The sequence below is a fragment of the Mixophyes fleayi genome, chromosome 10 (assembly GCF_038048845.1).
Source record: "Mixophyes fleayi isolate aMixFle1 chromosome 10, aMixFle1.hap1, whole genome shotgun sequence".
Lineage (NCBI taxonomy): Eukaryota > Metazoa > Chordata > Amphibia > Anura > Limnodynastidae > Mixophyes > Mixophyes fleayi.
In genome coordinates this window covers 91,885,774-91,910,246 of record NC_134411.1, presented here as the reverse complement: position 1 = coordinate 91,910,246, position 24,473 = coordinate 91,885,774, and the positions used below count along the sequence as shown (strand labels likewise).

Below are 24,473 nucleotides of genomic sequence, written 5' to 3'. Positions count from 1 at the left end.
GGGATTGTGGTCTTATTTCTATGTGCTACCCACCCCATAACCATCAAACTATAAGGTTTATCCTGGAATCAAGCACTGGTCAGGTTATAAGATTTCATTGTCACGGTATCGCTCCAGTGGGCCCTCTCCTTCCATGATACAGGTACTGCTACTATTGGCATGGTTTGTGATGAGATGGGTGAGAGAGTGCATATCCAGCAATTATTAACACTTCCTAATGCTTTAGCATATGCATAGTAATTAGCCTATTATCCCAAGATTCACGCAAAACCTTGTGTAATTCCCTTCTTTTTCTATCCTTCTGTCCTATCCTAGCAGTGCTGTAGTTTGTGTGAGTGTAAGGGTATGTGAAGTTGCTCTCCTCTTTTCTGTTGTGGGAGGAGATGTAGGCACCCATAGCCCAAAGCAAAAGCAAGTATCCAACAATTGCAAGGCTCGATTCAAATGCAATTAAACGTAATTCTTGAGCATTTAATTTGTGTTTACATATTTTACTCAGACTCCCCTTGCCTGAAGATCTTGCAGTGAGAGGGGTGTATCTAGGCATCTCTTCCCTGTATTTTCACCGCTGTGGGAGTTGTAAGTGGGAAGGGTTAAGAATGATGCACAATGGAGGAGTTGGTGAATGGAGCATTGGGCTTAATGATGATGCAAGACGGAGGGCTTAATAATTGGGTGGGTTAGTGAGGATGACTAGGTTAATGATGGATTTGTAGATATTGGGATTTATTATGATTATAACGAGCAGGTGGGGGATGTTGGGGCTGGGTGATGAGGGGGGTAGGATGGGGATGAAGGAGATTTATGCGGAGAGGGCAATGATTAAGGGATTAGTAGGGTGGGGTACAATGGGTACACACCAGTCACACACATCTGTGGGCAGCACGGTGACTTAGTGGTTAGCACTTCTGCCTAACAGCACTGGGGTCATGAGTTCGATTTCCGACCATCGTCTTATCTGTGTAGAGTTTGTATGTTCTCCCCGTGTTTTCTTGGATTTCCTCTGGGTGCTCTGATTTCCTCCCACACTCAAAAAACATACTGGTAGGTTAATTGGCTGCTATTAAATTGACCTGTGTCTGTGTGTGTATTTTAGGGGATTTAAATTGTAAGCTCCAACGGGGCAGGGACTGATGTGAGTGAGTTCTCTGTGCAGCGCTGCGGAATCGGTGGCGCTATATATATATATATATAAATAAATAGATGATGATGATGATGGGGTAGTGAGTGAGCAGTAATGATGCTAAGAAGGGGTGAATGAGTTTGAGCAGTGAGTGGGAGCATAGATAATGAACTTGAGTGAGGGTGTTGGTGGTAGAGGAGTAAGATGAAGAGGGTGGAGATAGAGAATAGCTATATGGCTTTGACTTAATGTTTAAGGGGTCTATTTATGACCGCAACGCAGATCCCTTAATATGTACGGCTGCAATTTAGCTCTGCTTTTTGCAGATTAATTGAACAAATGCTGCTGTTCCCATAGAGCTCTATGAGAACAATGATAGGCTCCGATAATTAGGTTAATGCCGGAGAAATCTGTGATTTCCCCCCGACGTTAACCCTCTGATAAGTAATAAAAAGCGGTGAGAGCCTTTTGGCTCTTCGCCTCTTCTTAAATAGGCCCCTAAATATTTCCATTAGGCAATTTAGGAGGGAAAACAAAGTGAAAAATATGGTGACTTTAATGGTCCAATTTATATCTGAGCACCATCCTCCGTTGCAGAACTTCTGGTCTAAGCTCCTTAGTAACACTAAGCAAAGGCAGTTGTCTTGGGGATCAGTAATCCCTATAGCTGCTGATACTGCTCGTTCCCATCTTAGCACAGTTACTTCAATGTCATGGAAACACCCTGTGTAGAATATCGGGTGCATTGGAGATAGTTGCATTAAGCTGGGAATGAACAGGAGCATCTATACCCATTGTGCTTCACAAACTGAGCTGGAAGTAGATCATTTGAGCAGCACTGGAGATGGAAGGGGGGATAGGTGTGTGTGTTTGTGGGGGGGGTCATTAAAAGGTCTGGCTGACTCTTATTGACCAACTGGACTGTGTGTTATGTGTTAATATACCGCTAAATCATCATACAATGCTAGTTGAAGGCATAAAAACACATTTTCCCCTCCATCTGCTGATTAGTGGAGCAGATTGAAAGTGTCTCCCCATGGAGCCTGTTCTAGTAAGCGTAATAGTCGCTATTGATTATCAGCCATTCATGTGACAATCTGCACCGAGAACGCTTTCTTTTGAAGTGTTGCATGTGCACGTCGGTCACGGGGGTTAATAGGGCTTCCAGCGTTTGCACTTTAGCTGAAAGTTATGGGCTTAGGTCATTTCTCTGATTAAAATAGGTGTCAGACTCGCCAAATTCTAATTGCTGGGGTACTGATGACAGTTCCTCAATAATCCTTTCTCCAGCTGCGTTAAATGTATGATTAGTCTAGGTAGGCGCATTATGATTTTGCTTCTTCCTGTAGCAATTTTCTCTCTGAACTTGTACTTGAAGAAGTGGTGTTGTCAAATCTTCCGGCGTGAAAGGCTCTCTGCTGGGGAAAGTTACAATGCAATCAAGTTTCTCACGGTGCCTTTTGGTTGAGTTGTTGACCTCGGATGTGGGCAGATGAAGCACAGCAGTGGATTCAGCTATAATAAGTGCAGTAGCCACTTTTCTAACTATTTCAAACTGTTAGAAACGTTTCTTTCCCTGACATATGTTGCCCCCCCGTCCCCCCCAACACACAACCCCTCCGCCCCCCAGTCTGGAAACTTCAAAATAAATCTAATAACTGCAAAATAAACGCTGGCCAATTTAATGCTGGCAATCCATTAGATTAGAACTTATACTGACATTAGGGCAGTACATGTTTCTATATTAATGAATGCCAAAAATATGAGTTATTGTTGGTGAGGTTTTTTTTTTTTTCTTGTCAACCTATCCTGATGACAAAGCAATTCATGTAGTATTTTCTTTATGCCATTTTTTTTCTTTTTTTTTAATCTTTTTAAAAGGTGATCGGAAATCTCAGCCTTTTTTTTTAAAAAAAAAAGTGATGAATAGGAAATGTTAACTTGCATTATTCGTACAGTGTCGGAGTTTGAGTGGGCTACATTGTGTTGCTTGTACGTACACACAGGGAGAGATTTAATTTGGCGCATGGTTCCGATCTCTTCCTTAGATGGAAAGAAATAGAATGTTTGACTTGTAAGATGATTTACTAAGGCTTGTAAGACACAGGCTGCTCCATTTCCATTTAGTCACCTTCGAAGAAAAACTGAATTGTGAATATATATACAGCTAGGAAAAAAATAATATGGCTTAATTAAATCAACCTATAGTTGTATTTTTTAGTTCTCCTTTAATAATGAATTGTAACTTAATTTCTGAAACTCCAAAGTGGACCTATGCTGTCTTCAGGGACGTACTGAATCTATGGTTTTGTTAGGAACCCCTCCAGCCGGCACAACACAACCCGGAATCTACTCTGCCAGTCAGGTGTTCACTGGAGCCCCTGATGGTGGGGACAGACTGGGCCGCAGACTGACAGAGGGTCGTGAAGTGCGTACCAGCTGGGGAGAACCCAGGCAAGAGGAGTCAGGTCCACGCAGAGGTCAAGGGCCGGCAGCAGACAACGGTATCGATGAACAAGCTGAGGTCAGGGGTCACAGGCAAATAGCAGAACGGGTAAACAGGCCAAAGATCAGGGTCACAGGAAACACGAGCAAGGTCCAAATCAAAGCCAAGGGTCATACACGGGGAGTCAAATAGAGATATCAGGATACAGGACAGGAACTAGCAGGTCAGCAGACTGGAACACAGAGGCTATAACCGGCAATGAGGCAGCAGACCTCATTGCCTTAAATACCAGTGGCCACCAATCAGATTCTAGCTCTGAATTAGACACAGCCCCCAGCATAATTAATAGGCTGCATTAATTAGCCCACAGGCTAGAACATATGGTGAGCGCTGCGCCCGGCTTCCTCTCATTTCCGGGACGCAGCGCTGAAGCGTCTTCTCATTGCCCGGCAACGGCCGGGTCAGGACCGGAAGTGACGTCCCGGTCGCCATAGCGACGGCCGGGACGCAGGTGAGTGAGTCGCGGCGGCTGGGCACCGCCGCGGCACGTAACAGGTTTATGATGCAACAGTAGCAGAAAGAAAGAAGTAATAATATCACTGTATAGGTCATTGGTTCGGCCTCATCTAGAATACTGTATTCTGTTCTGGAGGCCATATCTCCAGAAGGATATAAATACATTAGAGACTGTACAAAGAAGGGCAACTATAAGGATGCATGGCCTACAACACACAACTTACCTGGAAAGGCTAATAGATCTTAATATGTAGGCGTCCTCTCTTTACAACCTCTCCCTCACTACTGCACTTGATGCTGTTGCCCCGACCTCCGCTATCCGCAGACGCCGCCTTATTCCCCAACCCTGCCACTCCAAACTCACCCGCTTCCTCCAAAAGTGCTCTCGCACTGCTGAACGCCTCTGGAGGAAATCTCGCTCCCTGGCCGACTTCCTTCACTTTAAATTCATTCTCTCCTCTTTCTGCTCCGCCCTCTCCCTCGCTAAACAATCCTTCAAGTCCCTCATTTCTTCTCAGTCCTACAACCCCCGCCGCCTCTTTGCCACCTTCAACTCCCTCCTCTCTCCCCCTCCCTCTCCCGTCCCGCCCTCCCTCTCCGCTTCTGACTTTGCCACCTTTTTCTCTTCCAAAATTGAGGCCATCAGACTGAACATCTCCTCCTCCCCTTCTCCCGCCACCCTTATCGCCTCACCTCCCGCCAACAATCAACTCTGGTGCTCCTTTTGCCCCACAACAGGGGAAGAAGTTAGCTCACTCATTCTTTCCTCTCCTCCCTCTACCTGTCCTCTCAATCCCATCCCCTCCCACCTCCTTCGCTCTCTTTTTCTCACTGTCTGCTCCTACCTTGCTCACCTCTTCAACTTATCACTCTCCTCTGGTGTAGTCCCCTCCTCCTTTAAACATGCTCTTATCTCTCCCATCCTCAAAAAACCCAATCTTGACCCCACCTCTCTCGCTAACTATCGCCCCATCTCACTGCTCCCCTTTGCCTCCAAATTACTTGAGCCGGATTGTCTGCAGCCGCCTAACCAGGCACCTCTCGGCCTTTCCCTCCTTGACCCCCTCCACCGAAACTGCACTGGCCAAGGTTACTAATGACCTCCTATCGGCCAAATCCAAGGGTCACTTCTCCCTACTAATCCTCCTTGACCTCTCTGCAGCCTTTGACACCATGGACCACCCCCTCCTGCTGCAAACTCTCTTTTGGCCTCTCCGGATCTGTCCACGCCTGGTTCACCTCATACCTTGCTAACCGCTCCTTCTCTGTATCCACGTCCGGCTCTTCCTCCTCCCCCTACCCTCTCCCTGTAGGAGTCCCGCAGGGCTCCATCCTCGGCCCTCTACTCTTCTCGCTCTACACTTCCTCCCTTGGTGCTCTCATCTCCTCCTTCGGTCTTGAATGTCATCAGCATAAAGGTGATATTGAACTCTACACCTCTTCTCCTGATCTTTCTTCCACTCTCCTCTCTCGTGTATCTGACTGCCTCTCCGCCATCTCCTCCTGGATGTCCGAGCGTTTTCTCAAAATCAATATCTCTAAGACGGAACTCATTGTCTTTCCTCCGTCCAGACTCCTATCCCGCCACGACCTCTCTATTGTCGTCAACAACACCACCATCTCCTCTGTCACCCAACTCCGCTGCCTGGGTGTCACCCTCGACTCCTCTCTCTCTTTTGCCCCCCATATTCATGCCCATGCCCAAGCCTGTCGCTTCCAACTACGCCACATCGCCCGCATCCGTCCCTTTCTCTCTCAGGATGCCACTAAGACTATCATCCACGCACTCATCATCTCCTGCCTGGATTACTGCAACCTCCTCCTCACCGGCCTCCCCCACTGCCATCTCTCCCCCCTCCGCTCTATACTCAATGCGGCTGCGAGACTCCCCTTCCTCTCACGCCGCTCCTCCTCTGCCTCCCCTCTCTGCCTTGCCTTACACTGGCTCACCTTCCCCTTTTCAAACTCCTCACCACCACTTACAAGGCTCTCTCCAACTCTACTGCCCCTTATATCTCTAGCCTCCTCTCCATTCACACTCCTGCCCGCTCCCTGCGCTCGGCCAATGATCGACGCCTCTCCACAATGATCACCTCTTCCCACTCCAGAATCCAAGACTTTTCCCGTGCTGCCCCCCTTCACTGGAATGAACTCCCTCGTTCCATCAGCCTCTCTCCTACTCTGTGCTCCTTCAAACGTGCTCTGAAAATCCACCTCTTCCTCAAAGCATACCAACCATCCACATAACCCCGCCACTCGCTCTCAACTCGCTCTCCCCCTTGCCTCATCTGGCTCCCCTATGCCTGTTCTGTTTTCCCTCCCTTAGGATATAAGCTCACTTGAGCAGGGCCCTCTTCCCTCATGTCTCCCTACCTGTTCTTCTGCTCCGTTTTTTGCATCAGCCAGCCTGGAGTTTCTGAAGTATTGGTATTTTTGATTGTTTTGTACTGTTTCACCCTGTATAGTCGACTGTTTTGTACTGTGTGCGGCGCCGCGGAAACCTTGTGGCGTCTAACAAATAAAGGATAATAATAAGTATAGTTTGGAGCAGAGAAGGGAAAGGGGGGACATGATAGAAACTTTCAAATATATGAAGGGTTTTAACAAGGTGCAGGAGGGAAACACTCTACAAAGGAAGAGCAGTATTAGAACACGAGGACATGTACTGACACTGGGGGGGAAGTAGGTTCAGAGGAAACTTGTGGATAAAACTACTTCACAGAAAGGGTAGTGGATAAAACTACTTCACAGAAAGGGTAGTGGATAAGTGGAATAGCCTCCCATCAGAGGTGATAGAGGCTAATACAATACAGCAATTAAAACATGCTTTGGATAGACATAAGGATATCCTTACTAAAAAAACTAAGGATCAAATAGGGTTTGAGATTACCATAGGTTAAAAATTGGGCAGACTAGATGGCCTAAGCGGTTCTCATCTGCCTTCAAATTCTATGTTTCTATGTAACCATTTTGTAGAATGGATAGGAATACATTTAGTTTATTTGTTTGGTGCTTGGTACAAGCTCATTGCAATGTAAATTAAATCTCTTCCTGTTGGAACAGTAAGTGTAAATCTTTTGTAAATCAAACTCCGTTTGGTGATCCTTTTTCACATTGTTATCCTAAATGAGGCTGCAGGAGCTCACTGACCATTAGTCTCATTTACATAAGGACCTTGTTGGCCTACCTTTCCTTCATAAAATTGATTGAAATCTCAACACAGTCAACAAAAGTATGACCTTGTTTAACAAACTACTACATAACTATAACATTACACTGCACAAACTATTGTCACCCCTGGGCTAAGCTGAAGACCCCACTATTGCACCCCTTGAACCAATTGGGACTACCGTATTTGCCGGCGTATAAGACGACTGGGCGTATAAGACGACCCCCAACATTTCCACTCAAAATTATAGAGTTTGTTATATACTCGCCGTATAAGACTACCCCCTCTTCCGCACACCTTCCACACACACACTGTATTAAATCACTGGCCCCCACACACGCTGCATTAAGTTACTGGCCCCCACACACGCTGCATTAAGTTACTGGCCCCCACACACGCTGCATTAAGTTACTGGCCCCCACACACGCTGCATTAAGTTACTGGCCCCCACACACGCTGCATTAAGTTACTGGCCCCCACACACGCTGCATTAAGTTACTGGCCCCCACACACGCTGCATTAAGTTACTGGCCCCCACACACGCTGCATTAAGTTACTGGCCCCCACACACGCTGCATTAAGTTACTGGCCCCCGCACAGGCTGCATTAAGTTACTGGCCCCCGCACAGGCCGCATTAAGTTACTGGCCCCCGCACAGGCCGCATTAAGTTACTGGCCCCCGCACACGCTGCATTAAGTTACTGGCCCCCACACACGCTGCATTAAGTCACTGGCCCCCACACACGCTGCATTAAGTCACTGGCCCCCACACACGCTGCATTAAGTCACTGGCCCCCACACACGCTGCATTAAGTCACTGGCCCCCACACACGCTGCATTAAGTCACTGGCCCCCACACACGCTGCATTAAGTCACTGGCCCCCACACACGCTGCATTAAGTCACTGGCCCCCACACACGCTGCATTAAGTCACTGGCCCCCACACACGCTGCATTAAGTCACTGGCCCCCACACACACGCTGCATTAAGTCACTGGCCCCCACACACACGCTGCATTAAGTCACTGGCCCCCACACACACGCTGCATTAAGTCACTGGCCCCCACACACACACTGCATTAAGTCACTGGCCCCCACACACACACTGCATTAAGTCACTGGCCCCCACACACACACTGCATTAAGTCACTGGCCCCCACACACACACTGCATTAAGTCACTGGCCCCCACACACACACTGCATGAAGTCACTGGCCCCCACACACACACTGCATGAAGTCACTGGCCCCCACACACACACACACTCATATATGCTGATCACACACTCTGCATTGACATGACATAACATAAAACATAACATAACACATACTAATAACACTTACCTTCTTCTGCTGTCACTCTCCTCTGTCCCCCTCCTGTCACTCTCATCTGTCCCTCTCTCCCTCTCTCACTTTGCCCCCTCTGCCGCGCCCTAGCCATAAAAAAAAAAACAGAAACACTTACCAATCCGCGCGGCGCCGGGACCCAGCATCCACCTCTCTCACGCAGCCTGTCACTGATATATGACAGCTGCGTGAGAGAGGAGGATGCTGGGTCCCGGCGCCACGCGGATTGGTAAGTGTTTCTGTTTGGTTTTTTTATGGCTGGCCCGCGGCACCCCTGAGACCCCTGAGTTTGGCACCCGGCGTATAAGACGACCCCCCCACTTGGAGGCATGTTTTTCAGGTCAAAAAAGTCGTCTTATACGCCGGCATATACGGTAATTGCAGACCTGTCTGTGCAATCTCTTATTAATAAAGTTGCATGATGTTTAACAGTCCAGGCAAAATGTGGACATACAACATTCTAATCTCTTTATTACTCCTATCATCATCATCACCAACATTTATATAGCGCCAGCAGATTCCGTATCGCTTTACAATTTGGAACAAACAGAAATAATACAATAACCTAGGGAGATTAAGAGGGTGGTAGAGGAATATTATAAGCTTGTCTGAAGAGGTGGGTTTTCAACGCTTGAAGGTTTGAAGACTAGAGCAAAGTCTTGTGGTGTGTGGGAGTGAATTCCACAAAGTAGGTGCAGCCCGAAAAAAAAGTCCTGTAACCGAGAATGGGAGGATGTAATGAGAGTGGAAGAGAGACGCAGAACGGAGGTGTTGAGTTGGGAGATATTTTGAGACAAGTGAGGAGATGTCTGTACAATTTTGTTGATGGCCTTGTATGTTAGTAGAAGAATTTTATATTGGCTTTGTTGAAAAAACAGGCAACCAATGTAAAGATTGACAGTGACTCAGCAGACGAAAAACGATATGCAAGGAAAATCAATCTAGCCGCTGCGTGCAAAATATATTGTGACGTAACAAGTTTGATAACACCCTAACCAGCCTGTCCCTCGTTTCTCCCAAAATGTGGAATATAGCATACTTTTTATAGCCCTTGCTTTTGTTCCCCAGCTCAACAGATTATCCACGTGTCTAAGTACACGTGGATAAGGGAACATTGTAGTTCATTCTAAATATGTATTTTGTTTATTGTTGATGTGGCAGTGAGGTTGTTATTCAGTGTCCTTTAAAGTGAAGCCACGTAGGTTATGGGTAGGGACCAGGTTGCAAGATACTGGTGAGGGGGATGGCCAATTAGTATCCATTGTTCTCACAAGACTACTCCAGACGTTTGGTCTACAATCTGGCAGGGGAGTTTCTGTGGAAGTACAGCTCACCTCCACTCCCCTCTCCAACCCCCTAGCCCAGGACTCGTTATTGTTTGACAGGGAGAGACCTGGGGGTTTGCCCAGAGATGGAAAAGCACTGTGGAAATTTGATCCTAGATATAAGGAGCCACTCCAGGGGGGGAGGGGAGGGCATGTTCATTCTGGGAATTGATGACTGGAAGCTGCAGGGTGGCTGGTGGGAGTGACATACATTGGCATATCCATGGATCATCCATGGTCTTTAAGCTAGTGGGTAAGGGACAGATGATGTGGTAAACATGCTTGTCATTTATTTACTGTGTGTACGTAATATTCTAGTGACTTGTTTCTGTTACTGTTGTACTTTTCTAACTGCATTTGCCTGAGTGACTAATAAGAACCTTAGAAGGTATTGGGTAGACTTCCCTGGCCTAGGAAGTCACCCGTGGGTGGCCAGCCAGAGTGAAGTGGGTAGAATTGGGCCAGAAAACCTGGTATCTTCATGGATTGTATGGGCTCAAGTCTGATTTTGAGAAGACCAGTAAGGAGGGAATTACAATAATCGATGCAGGAGATGAGTGCATGTGTTAGTTTTTGCAGTGTCTTGTGTGAGATATGTACGTATTCTGGAAATGTCTTTTTAGATGTATGCAGCATGATGTAAATATAGAGTTGATGTGGGAAACAAAGGACAGTTGTGAGTCAAGGATTACACCTAGGCAGTGAGCTTGCCGGGGTGGGATTTATGGTCATATTGTCAATAGAAATGTCGGACAGAAAGCTTCTATTGTTGGGTGGGAATATTATTAATTCTGTTTTTGAAAGATTGAGTTTGAGTTGGCGAGAGGACATCCAAGGTGAAATAGCAGAAAGACAGTCAGTAACACGAGACGGCACAGATGGTGAGAGATCAGGAGAGGATAGATAAATTTGTGTATCATCCGCATAGTAATCATTAGAGATACAAGATTTATACCAGTGATGTTCAGCTTCACAAGAGTTTTTGTAGATTTTTTTTTTTACTTTAGTGTGCCGTGGTTGTCAACCAAAGTCTACGTGGAGTATGAAGAGCCACTTGATCAAGGGCAGTTGCTAGAGTATGGTGAAAATGCCATATCAGGGGCGGAAAATGTAGAAATTGGGGAGAGGTGTAAAACTGGTGATAATAAAGAGTTAATATCCCTGCGGGTGAGTGAGTAGCTCATAAGGTGATTATCTGAGGGGGAAAGGAGTGTTAAGGAAATTAGAAACTGGGCCTAGTCTAGAGAAAATGAGATCAGGACAGTGGCCATCCTGATGAGTAGAGAGCAGTTTGCAAGCAGCATTGGAACATGGATTAGCAATAGGAATGTTGAAATCACCCATAATGATGGTGAGGATATCAGAAGATGAGAAGTGAGGGAGCCATGCAGAGAAATGTTAAGAAATTGTTGGTGTGGTCCAGGGGGGGGCGATAGATCACAGGGAGACGCATAGAGAATGGGTTAAAAATCCAAATAGCATGTTCTTCAAAAGTTGTGAACGTTAGTGATGGGACATTTGGTAAAACTGTGAATGTGCACTGCGGGGAGAGAAGTAGTCCAAACCCACTTCATTGTCTGCCTCCTGGTCTGGGGGGGGTGGGTGAAATGGAGACCACCATGTGAAAGGGCTGCAGGTGAGACAGTGTCTGATTGCGTGAGCCATGTCTCTGTTATTGTCATAAGGTTGAGGTTGTTTGAGAGGAAGAGGTCGTGTATGGAGGTAAGTTTGTTAGAGTGTGGATTCCAAAGGGCATATTTAAAGCACACCAGCTCCAGATACCTCTTGCTGGAACACAAAAAGCAGCGTGAGACTGACATCTCAAGGGATCGTAAAGCTGTCTACATACAGTAAAGTTTTGGTTGACTGATTTGATTAATTCAACCAAAATGATTAACCATTGTACAGTGTGTGGCCTCATCCTAGGCAAATAAAATTAGATTAGGATAGAGCCTTCATCAAGTGAATTAGCTCTACTATACCAGGAACTCAGTGGTTTCAATGGTTGCACTGCCCGCAGTATGTGTGCGTATACAACGTGTTTCAAGCAGATAAAACACGTTGTGGCGATCGCAATGCCCAATCATGGTCCTATATAAGTTGGTCGCTTTTAGCCTTAGTGTGCGGTTTATCTTTCAAATCCACTAACAGACTCTGGTTACTCCGTTAGATCTCGTCCAGTTAGGCCACCAAACTGATCCTTTTGCTGATCTTTTGGGCCAAGGGAAAAACGTGGGCAGTTCAATAGACCGCTAGTTAGAGCAGAGCCCACTCTGGCTCATGAGTGCACTTTATATTGCGCTTACTGCTATTTCACAGCAAATGTGCGTTTTTGTTTATACTCTTGCTTGGGCTGTGATACCCCTATGCCCTATTACAGCCTGTTTCCTTCCACATTCATATTACAGTAAAGAAAATGAAAAACTTTCATTTGAAATGTCCGCACACAATCGCGATCTACAGGCAGGAATAAGGATGATCAACTTCACAATGCGATTTGGGTTTGACAATCATCATGTTGTCCAAAATAAAATAGATATATTATTAGACACATTGCTTCGGTGTGCTGCCGGATGTATGCTGCAGCTTCTAGTGATATCAAACTATCCTTCTGATGATTTGGATAGAACCTCTGTCCATTATTAGACAGAAACAAGTGCTTAGGAAGAAGGCAGTTTGCACACCTCTATACATTCACATTAAAAGCAACAGGGTGTCCAATTACCTGGTAAGTGCACGTAATGCTCTTGTGAAACTGGATATATTAAACACAATCCGTAATGAGAAGTTGCTGACCCACATTACAGCTCCAAAAGGCTACATGCAATCTCTGGTCATGCACTAAAACATTTCCTTCCTAATGCAGGTACATCTAATGGAACGCTAATAACCGGAGGGAGGGCCCTGCCTTCATAACGTCTTATTCAACCATTTACTGAAATGTGTTTAGTGGGGTGAAAATGCCGGACTGTTTCACGGTGCTTCAGAGTGAATAACCCTACTTAAAACCACTATTGAGTAACACTTATGTGACCATTTGGTTAAATTACTTTCTTGCCTCATGTTGAGAGTCGGGGTAATTGAAGGAAATGCGACTACTTGGAATCCGTTGCTGATTCTGCGGTTTGGATTAGATGATAATGGAGGGAAACATTTTATGGAAACCTGTGTGATATCCATTTTGGACTTAGTAAATTTACTGCTGTACAGTAGCTAATGGCGCATTTACTAATGTTTCCATAAATGCTCCTATAATGGGTTGTACAGTTTCTAGTTATATTAAAATCTATATATGTTTTTGTACAGCGTTTCTTGTTCATCTCTACAAACTACACTTGTTATCATACTTGCTTTACCCAGAGATGGCATTTGAGCAAATCAAACATTTGTTATAATTTGGCCACTGGGGGCACTGTTCGGTTGAAGTTTCTGAGGCTCATTAACGGCAAAATCCGTAGACCCAGCTTGCTTTACGTATACATTGTTTGCCCCGGCAGACGGACCAGGGGGTGTGGCACCACAAAGGGGGAGTGTCCACAGCGTTAGAGGGCTGCATAGCACCCCCAACATCTGAAATTGTATGTATTATATGCACAAGTGCTCTTGCCGCCTATCCGATTTGAAGACGCATTCCCGCTTAACAATTTTTCGGCAATGCCCCTATGATTTCAGTCTGCACCTAGTTTTGAAAAATGTGCAGATTGGAATGTGTGAAACTTCACATCCAAATTACTTCCACTTTACTGCCATCTTTAGTCATTCGATTTCTCGGTTTATATTTTAAAATATTGCCCTGATTAACTTCATTAATGTCTTGCATTAATCATTAGAATGAGAGAACTTGGTTGATTTTGTGTCCCTTTTTTTTTGTGTGCCAAAATCTTTTTATCATAATGGTGGAACTTCTGTGGGAAAGTCCATCTGGCTAAAAGTCTATTACAAGACCCAATCTCCAGGGCCTGGAAAGTGACTGATAGTTTAAGCCTTATTGGTGCAGGAAAAAATGCGCTGTACCCTCCGACAATCCCCCTAGAAATATGCCCCTTTCACTCCTTTTAGCTCATTTAAATAATCTTGTCCGGCAAAATTCAACTGTGTTTCTTGCAAATCTAGGCTTGTTGGTGGGCCTGGTCTACTTTTGATAAGGAACGTGGACTGTGGTGTCTCCTGCAAACACCAATATCTTGGCCTATACACCCTTCCCATAGAAATGTGCTGCTGTTTTGCACCTTTGCAGTTCGGATATAACTTTATATTAACTGATCTTTCATAAACAAGAAAAAAAAACCTTAAATATTATTACTACCCACCTGTGACTGCCACTGTAGACAGCTGGTTAATGTAGAAAGCCTAGATAACCTTTATTGATATTTACATATATACGTACTGGAGAAATAAGACGCAGACACTCTCGGCATAACTTGTCACTTGTGCGTATTTGCTGTATATAAGGGATGCCATCCTCGAGTCCTGTCTCATTTATGTTTAAATATAATTAACGTGGTTCATTTAGTGACGTTGGGTCTGGCAACAATTTCTAAACAATCATTTAAACAGGTAGTGGGGGCATCACTGGTTTTCTTCTTTGTACTTTATTCGTACTATTGATTATAGGACACCAGCAAAGACGACACACAACTTTTTTTTGTCCTTTGTCTATGCTCCGTTATGAGAAAAAGACTTTATCAACTAAACGGGGGTGATAGTCCTGTAAGGTCTTTGACGATGACTGATCGCTGTGCCGTTAATTGACGGCCCGGGAGAGCAGGTCACTAGACAGTCTGTTTAACAATTGATTTTTCTATTGATCCCGGGAGTTTGCACTATTAATTGGAGGCCAGTAAATGAGTCCAAGTAGCCGTTTATCCCCTGCAGGTGTGTGATGTCTCTATTGCGGGTATGGTTACTGGTTTCCACTGCTTTTCATGTTAAACCTGGCTGCACGCTCTGTTTGGGTACAACGCAGTTCTCCAGTTGTTGTTTGACTTTTGTTTTACGTTGCTGAAGAACAATTGATAAGGATTGCCTTTTTTTTCCTTCCTCATAAAGTTGCATTTCTTAAAATTAAATGGGTGGTCAAAATTAGACCTAGACTTTCATGGCGGGACTTCTATAGGTAATACTTAATGTTCAGGTCACACCATTGGCCTGTCTAGTGGCATCAGACTTTCAAATATATCATATATCGGGGGTTTTAACAAGGTACTGGAGGGGAAAAATTCTTCAAAGGAAGAGAAGTATTCGAACACGAGGACATGTACTGACACTGGGGGGAAGAGAAGTATTAGAACACGAGGACATGTACTGACACTGGGAGGAAGAGAAGTATTAGAACACGAGGACATGCACTGAGACTGGAGGGAAGAGAAGTATAAGAACACGAGGACATGTACTGACACTGGGGGGAAGAGAAGTATTAGAACACGAGGACATGCACTGACACTGGAGGGAAGAGAAGTATTAGAACACGAGGACATGCACTGACACTGGGGGGAAGAGAGGTATTAGAACACGAGGACATGTACTGACACTGGAGGGAAGAGAAGTATAAGAACACAAGGACATGTACTGACACTGGAGGAAAGAGAAGTATTAGAACACGAGGACATGTACTGACACTGGAGGGAAGAGAGGTATTAGAACACGAGGACATGTACGGACACTGGGGGGAAGTAGGTTCAAAGGAAATGTGAGGAAAACTTACTTCACAGAAAGGGTAGTGGATAAGTGGAATAGCCTCCCATCAGAGGTGGTAGAGTATAATACAGTAGAGCAATTTAAACCTGCTTGGGATAGACATAAGGATATCCTTACAAAAAAAACGAAGGATCAAATAGGGTTTGAGGTTACCATAGGTTAAAAATTGGGCAGACTAGATGGGCCAAGCGGTTCTTGTCTGCCGTCAAATTCTGTGTAGTTATGAAAGTTATTAGTAGCGTTGTATGTAAGAGATTTCAGATTCAGTAAACATACACTACCAATCATTATCATTATCAAAGGTTTTATTTAAACTTTTTGGATAACTTCCAATGTTTAAACTGATATATTTATTTACTTTGCAAAACTTGTGATTGATGTCTTGATTATTGCAAGTATATTATGCTTCTAATAAAAAATATTGTTTAAAGAAACAACATACACTACCATCCAAACTTCCTAGCTCCTCTTGCAAAATCTCTACTTTAGTTTGTCAATTGTGAATTTATCGACTTCTGTGTAGAGCTTTGGTACATTGTCCCGTGCCATAAAAACATAAACATTTATAGCATGTACATAGTTGCAGCACATCCAATCCAAAATGCATCAGTGGCTCCACAGTATTTTGTATAGTGCTGTTTTCCACTTGTGCAGGATGAACTGTGGCGTCGGGTGAATTATATTAAACACATATCTATCTCTCTCTGTCTGCAGTTCATGCATAGGAGCCTTGACCCAGAAACCAAGAAACAGCTGGAAGAGAATGAGAAGAAGATTATCACCGATGAGCATTGGTATCTGGACTTGTCGGAGCTGAAAGAAAAAGAGTAAGTTAACTAGAGATGTGCTGAGCGTGTGCTTCTCACAGTCGGCCTCCTTGATTGTGATTTGCTTATAAAAGTGGTACTTTCCAATGATCCCGTTGGTCGCCAAGCTCTGTTTATGTGGGTTATTATGGGTAGAGATACAACTACTACAATAACTATGGGTACCAGCAATGTACAGGGAGAGTGATACACTATATCACTGGCAGTATATGTTGCTGTGTGTCATGGGGTTGTAAATGTAGTGTCCTTGTAAAAGGTTGCTTGTTGCTTAGTGACAAGAAGCCACAGCGCACCTGTAGCCGTCCTGTGTAATTACTGTTCCCGTCTGAGTTGTCATAGGTTTGCTGTAATGCATTGAAAAACATGTCATTTGTGGAAGTACTTAAACCTGTTTATAGTACATTTTTATGCAGTAAACGCAATCGACACTGCAGAGGCATATTAAGGGTGGCTAAGTGGCACAGTTGTCAGCATTGCTGCCTTATAGCGCTGGGATGTGTGGACTTTATATGTTCTCCCCGTGTTTGTGCAGATTTCCTCTGGTTGCGCTGTGAGGCGGCCCCTGTCTCAGATGCGGCAGGATGGCGCGCTGTGAGGCGGCCCCTGTCTGGGATGTGCAGAGCCGGATTAACAATACGGCTAAAGGGGCTACAGCCCAGGGGCCTCGGGCAGCTGGGGGGCCCGCCGGCATTCATCGGGTCGGGGCCGTCCCTGCCCCCGGCTCCGGCTGTCACCTGTTCAAGGAAAATGGCAGGCAGCTAACAGCAAATGTTATGCTGTTAGCTGCCTGCTGTCATTGTAGCACTTAAGCGAAGCGCAGTAATCTCTTTACTGAGCATATCTTGTGAGAGTGAGATCTCCTCAGTAAGGAGATTACTGTGCGCCACGTAAACGCTACAGGGAGTGGAACAACGGATGGAGGTACGTTAACGGGGGGGTTGGCTTCATGGGGGGGGGTGCCCTCACAGTACCCTTAGTCCAGGGGCCTCCCTTCCCTTAATCTGGCCCTGCGGACGCGGCACGATGGTGTGCCCTGCCTGAGAGATGGCGTGCTGTGAGGCGGCCCCTGTCTGGGGCGCGGCACAATGGAGCACTGCAGATAAGGCAGCCTCCTAGAGTGGGGACAGTGTCTAATATTTGCCTAAGTAAGACCGCTTATTACTAAGCAATTCCTGCTGTAAGGTTCTAATAGTCTCATGATAAATCTGCTGGCTCAGCCAGAATACGGGCGCAGGGCAGCGACTGCCGGTGACAGGAGTGTTTCCTCTGCATATTGTGCACTTGGATCCTGAGGCCGCGGTATTTATTGGGTTTGTATTAGAAATGGGTTTTTAAATGCAGAAGGCTGCAACCTGTAATAATTGGAAAGCTCTGGAGCTCTTCAGACCACTACAAGGAGCTTTCCGACGCCTCTAATTTACAGTCTGCCTGGCAAGCTGCAGCCGGAGAGGGTTTTCTTCCTCTGCTTTGTTATTACAGACGCTGGAACAGATGACAGGGTTTGGAATTTGTAAAATCTATTCATTCATTGATATGAAATTGCCCTGGCGACCTTTTTGAGGGTGTAGTGCCACTGAAATAAAATGATAGAATTCCTGTTTATCTCGCTCATCTCTCTGGCATGGTGGATCTGTCCGTTCCAGTCGCTGTGGAACAGATAAAGGGGCAGCAATTTAACACTTGACTGACACCTCAAATAAGAACTCAAAAAATCTCAATAAAAACGATTGATGATAAAAAAAAAAACATTTTCAAAGTAAATGGGGGGTACAGAAAAAAAAGTGGGAAGGTGAAAGGGGGGGGGGTGAAGTTCGTGAAAATGTTTTTAAGGGGGGGAATTGCATTCCCTCCCATGAGCCGCCATACTTCTGTACCCGAGCATTACTGATTTACCTGCGCACCTCTATGGTGTGCAGAGAAACTTCGGTGATGTTACATTGCAGAAGAGCGGCTTCATGACCGTTCCAGAGGACCTCCACAGCGCATTGCTGGTAATAGAATAGCCCCAAATGTTGTGAAAGATTTAATTGTATCATTAGCTTGCTTGACTTTGATTATGTTTAGTGATTTGATGCTCCGGCTATGTAATATGTAGAGAATAATCCAGTTTCTTGAGTACATAAGACTCCTTGGGTTGTTAAGGTCTTTGTCGGATACAAAATGTTCTGGAAATGTTAAGTTTTCCTTTTTAAACATTTCAAGATTGCATTTTTTTGGCTATTCTATGTAAAGATTCATAACACAGCCTCATGAATATAAGTATACTAAATGTATTCCTTTTACTACTGAGGGAAAAACATCTATGAATAATTTTCACCCAGGTCTTTGCAGTACTCGTTGAGCTGATTCGGGGCAAACGGATGATGTGTTGCAATATTTTCTGTTCTTTTTAAAAGCTCTTCCTGGAATATGACTTCATGGACGGTAAATAAAATACTCAAGCTGATTATTTGAAATAATGTGGATGTTTTTGTTTTTTTTTGCTCGTTTTCAGGAGTTTCATTATTGAAGAAAGAAGTTTCCTTCCATGTGAAGATTTCTTGTTTGGCAGAATGTCCTTTAAAGGGTTTAATCCGGAGATTGAGGTGATGGCTCTAATGGGGTTGTCTCGCTGTGTTTAAGACTAATTGTCCCTAGTTAAAATGCGGATCTACCAAGGTGACCTGAAGCTGTTGAGATGTTGTTGTTGCTCCATCCACCCTGCATATAAAGCCCCATCTATCTGTCCCTCCCAAAAAGGTAAACTACCAAAATAACTGAGGGACCAAAGCAATATTGGAGGACCCTCCTAAAATGAGAGACGTATTTTTCAATGCCCTTCGGCAGTTAAATAGTCACAGGCAACTCTGTGATGAATTTGAAACCCATTCAATAAAAGTATTAAGAATTGAGACTAATTGTCTACATCACATGGGACCAAAATAATGTAAGCACCAATCACTCAGTTTTAGGAACCTGTAGGTTCTTCTGGGCAGTTGGAGGAGAATGGCACCCATTGACGTCTATATCAATCACTCACTAAGTTGGGCAGCAGCAGTAATCTATTGGGTGCATTGACTGTCTGTCTCCTGGGATTTGTGGTTATTTTGACTGAGAACCTAGAGTGTCCATAAACCGATTTCCACTAAGCTCTTCTTAGAAGCATGTTTCTTTTTTAAGATCTGTTATGTTTTTAGCAGTTTTGTTTATACCAGACCAGAGAATGTTGTGATCTTCGATGAGGGTTCCATACTCAACCCTTGGAAGTTGTACATTCAAGACATTTAATAATTCCCGCCTGTGCCGGCTGACTCCAGACCCTTTATCTCTAGACCGGCCAAGTTTACATAGCCATCCTTCTGTTACAAGGCGCTCACTGTTTCTCTCTGATCCTGTTCCGCAGAAGTTGATGGTCCAGATGAACTCCAAGACAGCGGCAGAAGAAGAACCCGAGGAGGAGAAAATGGATGTAGACGTGTCGGATGAAGAAATGGCCCGGAGGTAAGACTTATTATCTGCTCGCTCTGTCATCAGCAAATTATTAAAGGAGTGTCATGAATATATATGTATTCTGCTAAATCCATTACTGCCGCAATGAATCATAGCTGGACATTTACAAGGCTCTAGTATGTGTGTGGAGTGGGGCTGGTATATGGAGTCTAATTAAGATCTTCAGCAATGTTCAGCTTAGAGCTTTAATGTAAAGTATAATGGAATGTAATAGTAATAAGATATAGGGTTTTGTTTTTTAAGAAACTAGATAATCATGTTTGTTTCCTATATGAAGCATGTCTTCTTCCTAAAATATAGTTTTATATGTTGATGCAAACCTTATCTACAGAATGAATAGGCCTAAATGTTTATTATGTATGACAAATGTTGTTAGCCTTTTATTTATATAGAACCAACACATTCATCAGCACTTTAGAGAGGATCGTTCACATTAATCTCTGCCCCAGCGGAGCGAACAGTCTGAATCCTCTACCACGTACACACACATTGGGGTTTATTTGATAAGAAGCCAGTTAACTTACTAGTATGTTTTTGGACTGTGGGAGGATACCCAGGCAAACATAAGGAGAACATACAAACTACACACAGATAGGGCCATGCTCAGAATAGAACTCATGACCCCAACAATTGCAGGCAACAATGCTAACCACTGTGCCTCCCAGTCAGTGAAGCACACATTGGCCAACAAGAAGTTAGGATATACAAGGTGCAAAGATGACTTGGGTAATTGCTCATTTGTCTATTGATTTGACCCACTGCAAACTGGTGTCACTTGACTGCATCAGTTATTTTTTGGGGTTGGTTGTAGTACCTTTCTACAGCCTGTAGGGGACACTGTCACCTTAGTGAGACTTCAATTGCACTACATTATATGGTCCGTAAATTAAAATTTTTCCTTTTTCTCTTTGCAGATACGAGACATTAGTGGGCACCATCAAAAAGAAATTTACAAAAAAGAGAGACCAAAAGGTCCTAAAGGGAGCTGATGAAAATAGTAATATCAAGAGCAGCAAAGTAAAGAGAGCCTTTATAAAGCCACAGGACTGAGCGGCTCACAGAAGAACTGTTTTTTTATATTACGAAAAATTGTATTTATATATAAAAAAAAGGTTGTGTTTTTTTTTTATTTTTTAAACTTTACATTTACTTATATTTTAAATGAGATTCAAATCATGTGTGAATTGCAAAGTTAAAACTTCAATAGGATGGAGATGTTTAAGGTGTACCAGTGAGCTAACATTCATGAGAATAGTTTCTTGATGGAAAATCTTGACATCACCTTGCCTGGGTGATGTCACTACTTCCTAGTGAACTGATTGGCTGCATTCTCCTGACCAGCTATGACAGGTAAAAAAAAAGAAAAAAGGTCACTGGTAGCAATGTCCGATTCTGTCATTTCCAGTACAGGTTAGAGAACCAGAGGCGATGTCTGGTTGCTATGGGTTACTTTACTTGTCGGCATAGTTACCAGTTCATCCCATTCATAAATGTCCCTCTGTGTATTTTACCGCTTATCATTACTTTTTAATGTATTATTCAACAAGTAATTTGAGGTGCTCGTACGATGACCTTTATGCAGAAACCAGTCTTCACTCCGCTCAGTTTTACTGGCGTATAGGTGTGTTCTAGACCATGGGACAATGTTAATGATCTTCAAAGTCATTCTATATAAACCTTTTTGTCCTATAAATATTTTTATTGTAGACCTTTTCATTCAGTTTAATTGTAAAATTGAACCATCCAGCCCTGAGTACTGCTAACAAGCCAGTAAAACATGTGGGATTGTATATCTGCAACCACTTCCAACACAGACGGGTAGTAACGGATGGTGTCTGAGGGCTAGCGCTAAAATACACACTGTGAACGCTGTCCGCCTCATTGGTATTGTGTTTGAGCCGTGGTGCTGACTCCATATATTTTTTTGTTATGTATTCGTGTTACAAAATGTGCAATTGGCCAAATCGCTTCTGCAGCGAAGTCCCTTTATAAAATAATTTGCCATAAAAATTCCCAGATAAAATTGTCTCAAATTGTATCTTAGGATAATGACACCTGTTCGTTTAACTGCGTTATTTATAGGTTAAGTAAAAATAATGCCCAGTTTTACATATGTACATGTGAAGGATCTCTTATCTGAGAATCCATTATCAAGAGAAAAAGGAATGTATGATATATTTGGGTTTTGCCCCCATAAGTCCCAAGTGTTTCCAAATAACACATCCCACGACTTGCTTTACTTTTAAATACTGTCCTGTTTGTGAAACCGAGCTGAATATGTATCGCCACGTTTAATGTTTGCTGTTAACAGATTACTAAACTTAAATACAAGCTGGCTTTAGACAAAAGAACAACTCTCACCATTAACATGTAAAAGTTCAACCCCGCCAAGCTCCTAAAACGATATTGATTTGAGATAACGTTGTGTTTGGAGGCGGGTTTATTAGACTCTGTCAATAATCCCATTGGATGAGTCGGTCTCTCCTCAACCTACATTGGCTAATAACAGAGACTCAGACACCTGACTACACACCAAGGGGTAAATTTATCAAGCTTCGGGTTTGGAAGAGTGGAGATTTTGCCTATAGCAACCAATCAGATTCTAGCTGTCATTTTGTAGAATGTAGTAAACAAATGATAGCTAGAATCTGATTGGTTGCTGTAGGCAACGTCTCCACTCTTTCAAACCCGCAGTTTGTGAAATTCACCCCCAAATGTTCACACAATGTGAAATATATTCAGATCTGTCAACGTCCATGTATATCTATCATTGTTATCAGCATTGTATAAGGCAGCTTGTGTTTTATGATTAGTGGTGCTTTAAGCTCCTTTTTAGAATGTTTTATATTTATATTTTGGACAATTAGGGATGAACATAATTTGGGTACCAGTGTGTAGCTTCATAGATATATTATATTTATGTGATAAGTACACACTAAAGGACATTGTTATACTAGAGTTCGTATTTCTGTAACCAAAGTGTTCAATGCCTCACACGTGTCTAATAATTCTAGGGCTGATATCTCTTGTTTCAAGTTATAACATTTTGAGATTTTGTTTGGGGGAAAAAATAATAGGAGTCTACCCTAACAAGGTTTACAGTCTAACTTTAATCGTACCCTCCAGTTCTACTACACTGATCGGCATGGAATGAACTCTCGTATTTTAGTTATATTCTAGTATTCTGTCTGGGATACTGTAACATGTTAACCAAAGAGAATTATTTATGTCACTGCCGCCCGGACATATTAAGAGGTAGATTTATCAAACCTTGTAAAAGAAAATGTGGAGGTGTTGCCCATAGCAACCAATCAGATTCTAGCTAACGATTATCTAGTACAGGCCTGTCTAACCTGCGGCCCTCCAGGTGTTGTGAAACTACAAGTCCCAGCATGCCCTTCCAGCTATCAAACGGTTGTCTACCGGCAAAGCATGCTGGGGCTTGTAGTTTCACAACACCTGAAGGGCCGCAGGTTGGACAGGCCTGATCTAGTACATTCTAGATAAAGGATAGCTAGAATCTGATTGGTTGCGATGGGCACCATACCAAGTTTTTCTTTTTAGGTTTGATTAATCTACCCCCAAGACTCGCCGGCCCATTAGTTCAGAATACATATATTTTGAACATCCAGTTAACCAAGATGTTTCATAAATGCATTGACTGACTACCTAGAGCTCTTGTTGATAACTGAGCAGGAATCTGGAGTAACGATCACAAGAGGCAGCCAAGCGTCCATCCATCCTGGTCCTTCCGCTCCCGAATTCTCAAAACAGCGCTAACCTAAGGAAGAGCACTATGTACGGTAGCTTGTGTGTGTTTTACTCCAGACAAAACCATTCCTGCAAAGTTTTTCCAGGATACAAGTAGCCTGTGTTTGTGCCATTAATGTTTTATTAAATATTATTAAAAATCTGTTCAAACCAGGGTACTGCAAGAAGGCTGTGAGTGATGTTTTGTATCTTTTTACTGTTAACCGGTTCTACTGAACGATTTATAACCTCGTGGAGATGTAGGATTTGCTAGATTTTATAGTATGAGTGAATATTTCAACTCATTAAATATTTTTTTATGGAAGTCTCGATGTGTTTGTTATGCTGGTGTTGAGCTTGGCTCTCTGGTTTCCATGTCTATGGCAGACTTTTCTAATGTCTTATATCTCACAACCTATGAGACGTTGTGGGTATATATATTAATCGCCGGTTCTCTAAGCTTTGACGTCATTTTTTTTATACAACAGTTTTATTAAAGACGAAACCTGATGGGCTTCGTCTTTGATAAACTTGCCGGTAAAGCGCCAAGAATCGGAGGCTTGTCGGAACCACCGATGTTGTGAAACTACAAGTACTAGCAAACGCTGACGGCTATTGGCTAGTAAAGCATGCTGGGACTTGTAGTTTCACAACATCTGGAGAGCCGCAGGTTGGTCAGATCTGCTTTAGTCTATCATTCATTTGAAAAATGAATGTGGGAATAGATATCGCATTCGCTACAGGAGATGTTTCCCATGTTTACACGTGTTCAAGCTGCATCGGTTC

The 24,473-nt window shown here is 43.7% G+C and overlaps 1 protein-coding gene across 1 annotated transcript in view; it reads left to right on the top strand.

The window, feature by feature from the left end:
• Positions 1-24,012, top strand: part of MPHOSPH6 (M-phase phosphoprotein 6) — a 29,797-nt gene extending 5,785 nt beyond the window's left edge. Inside the window, exons 2-5 of the mRNA XM_075189162.1 lie at positions 16,336-16,448; positions 18,943-19,033; positions 19,831-19,928; positions 20,852-24,012. Coding sequence (XP_075045263.1) covers positions 16,336-16,448; positions 18,943-19,033; positions 19,831-19,928; positions 20,852-20,987 — 438 coding nt within the window. The 3' untranslated portion in view covers positions 20,988-24,012. The remainder of the gene's footprint in view (positions 1-16,335; positions 16,449-18,942; positions 19,034-19,830; positions 19,929-20,851) is intronic.
• The last annotated feature ends 461 nt before the right edge of the window (positions 24,013-24,473 follow it).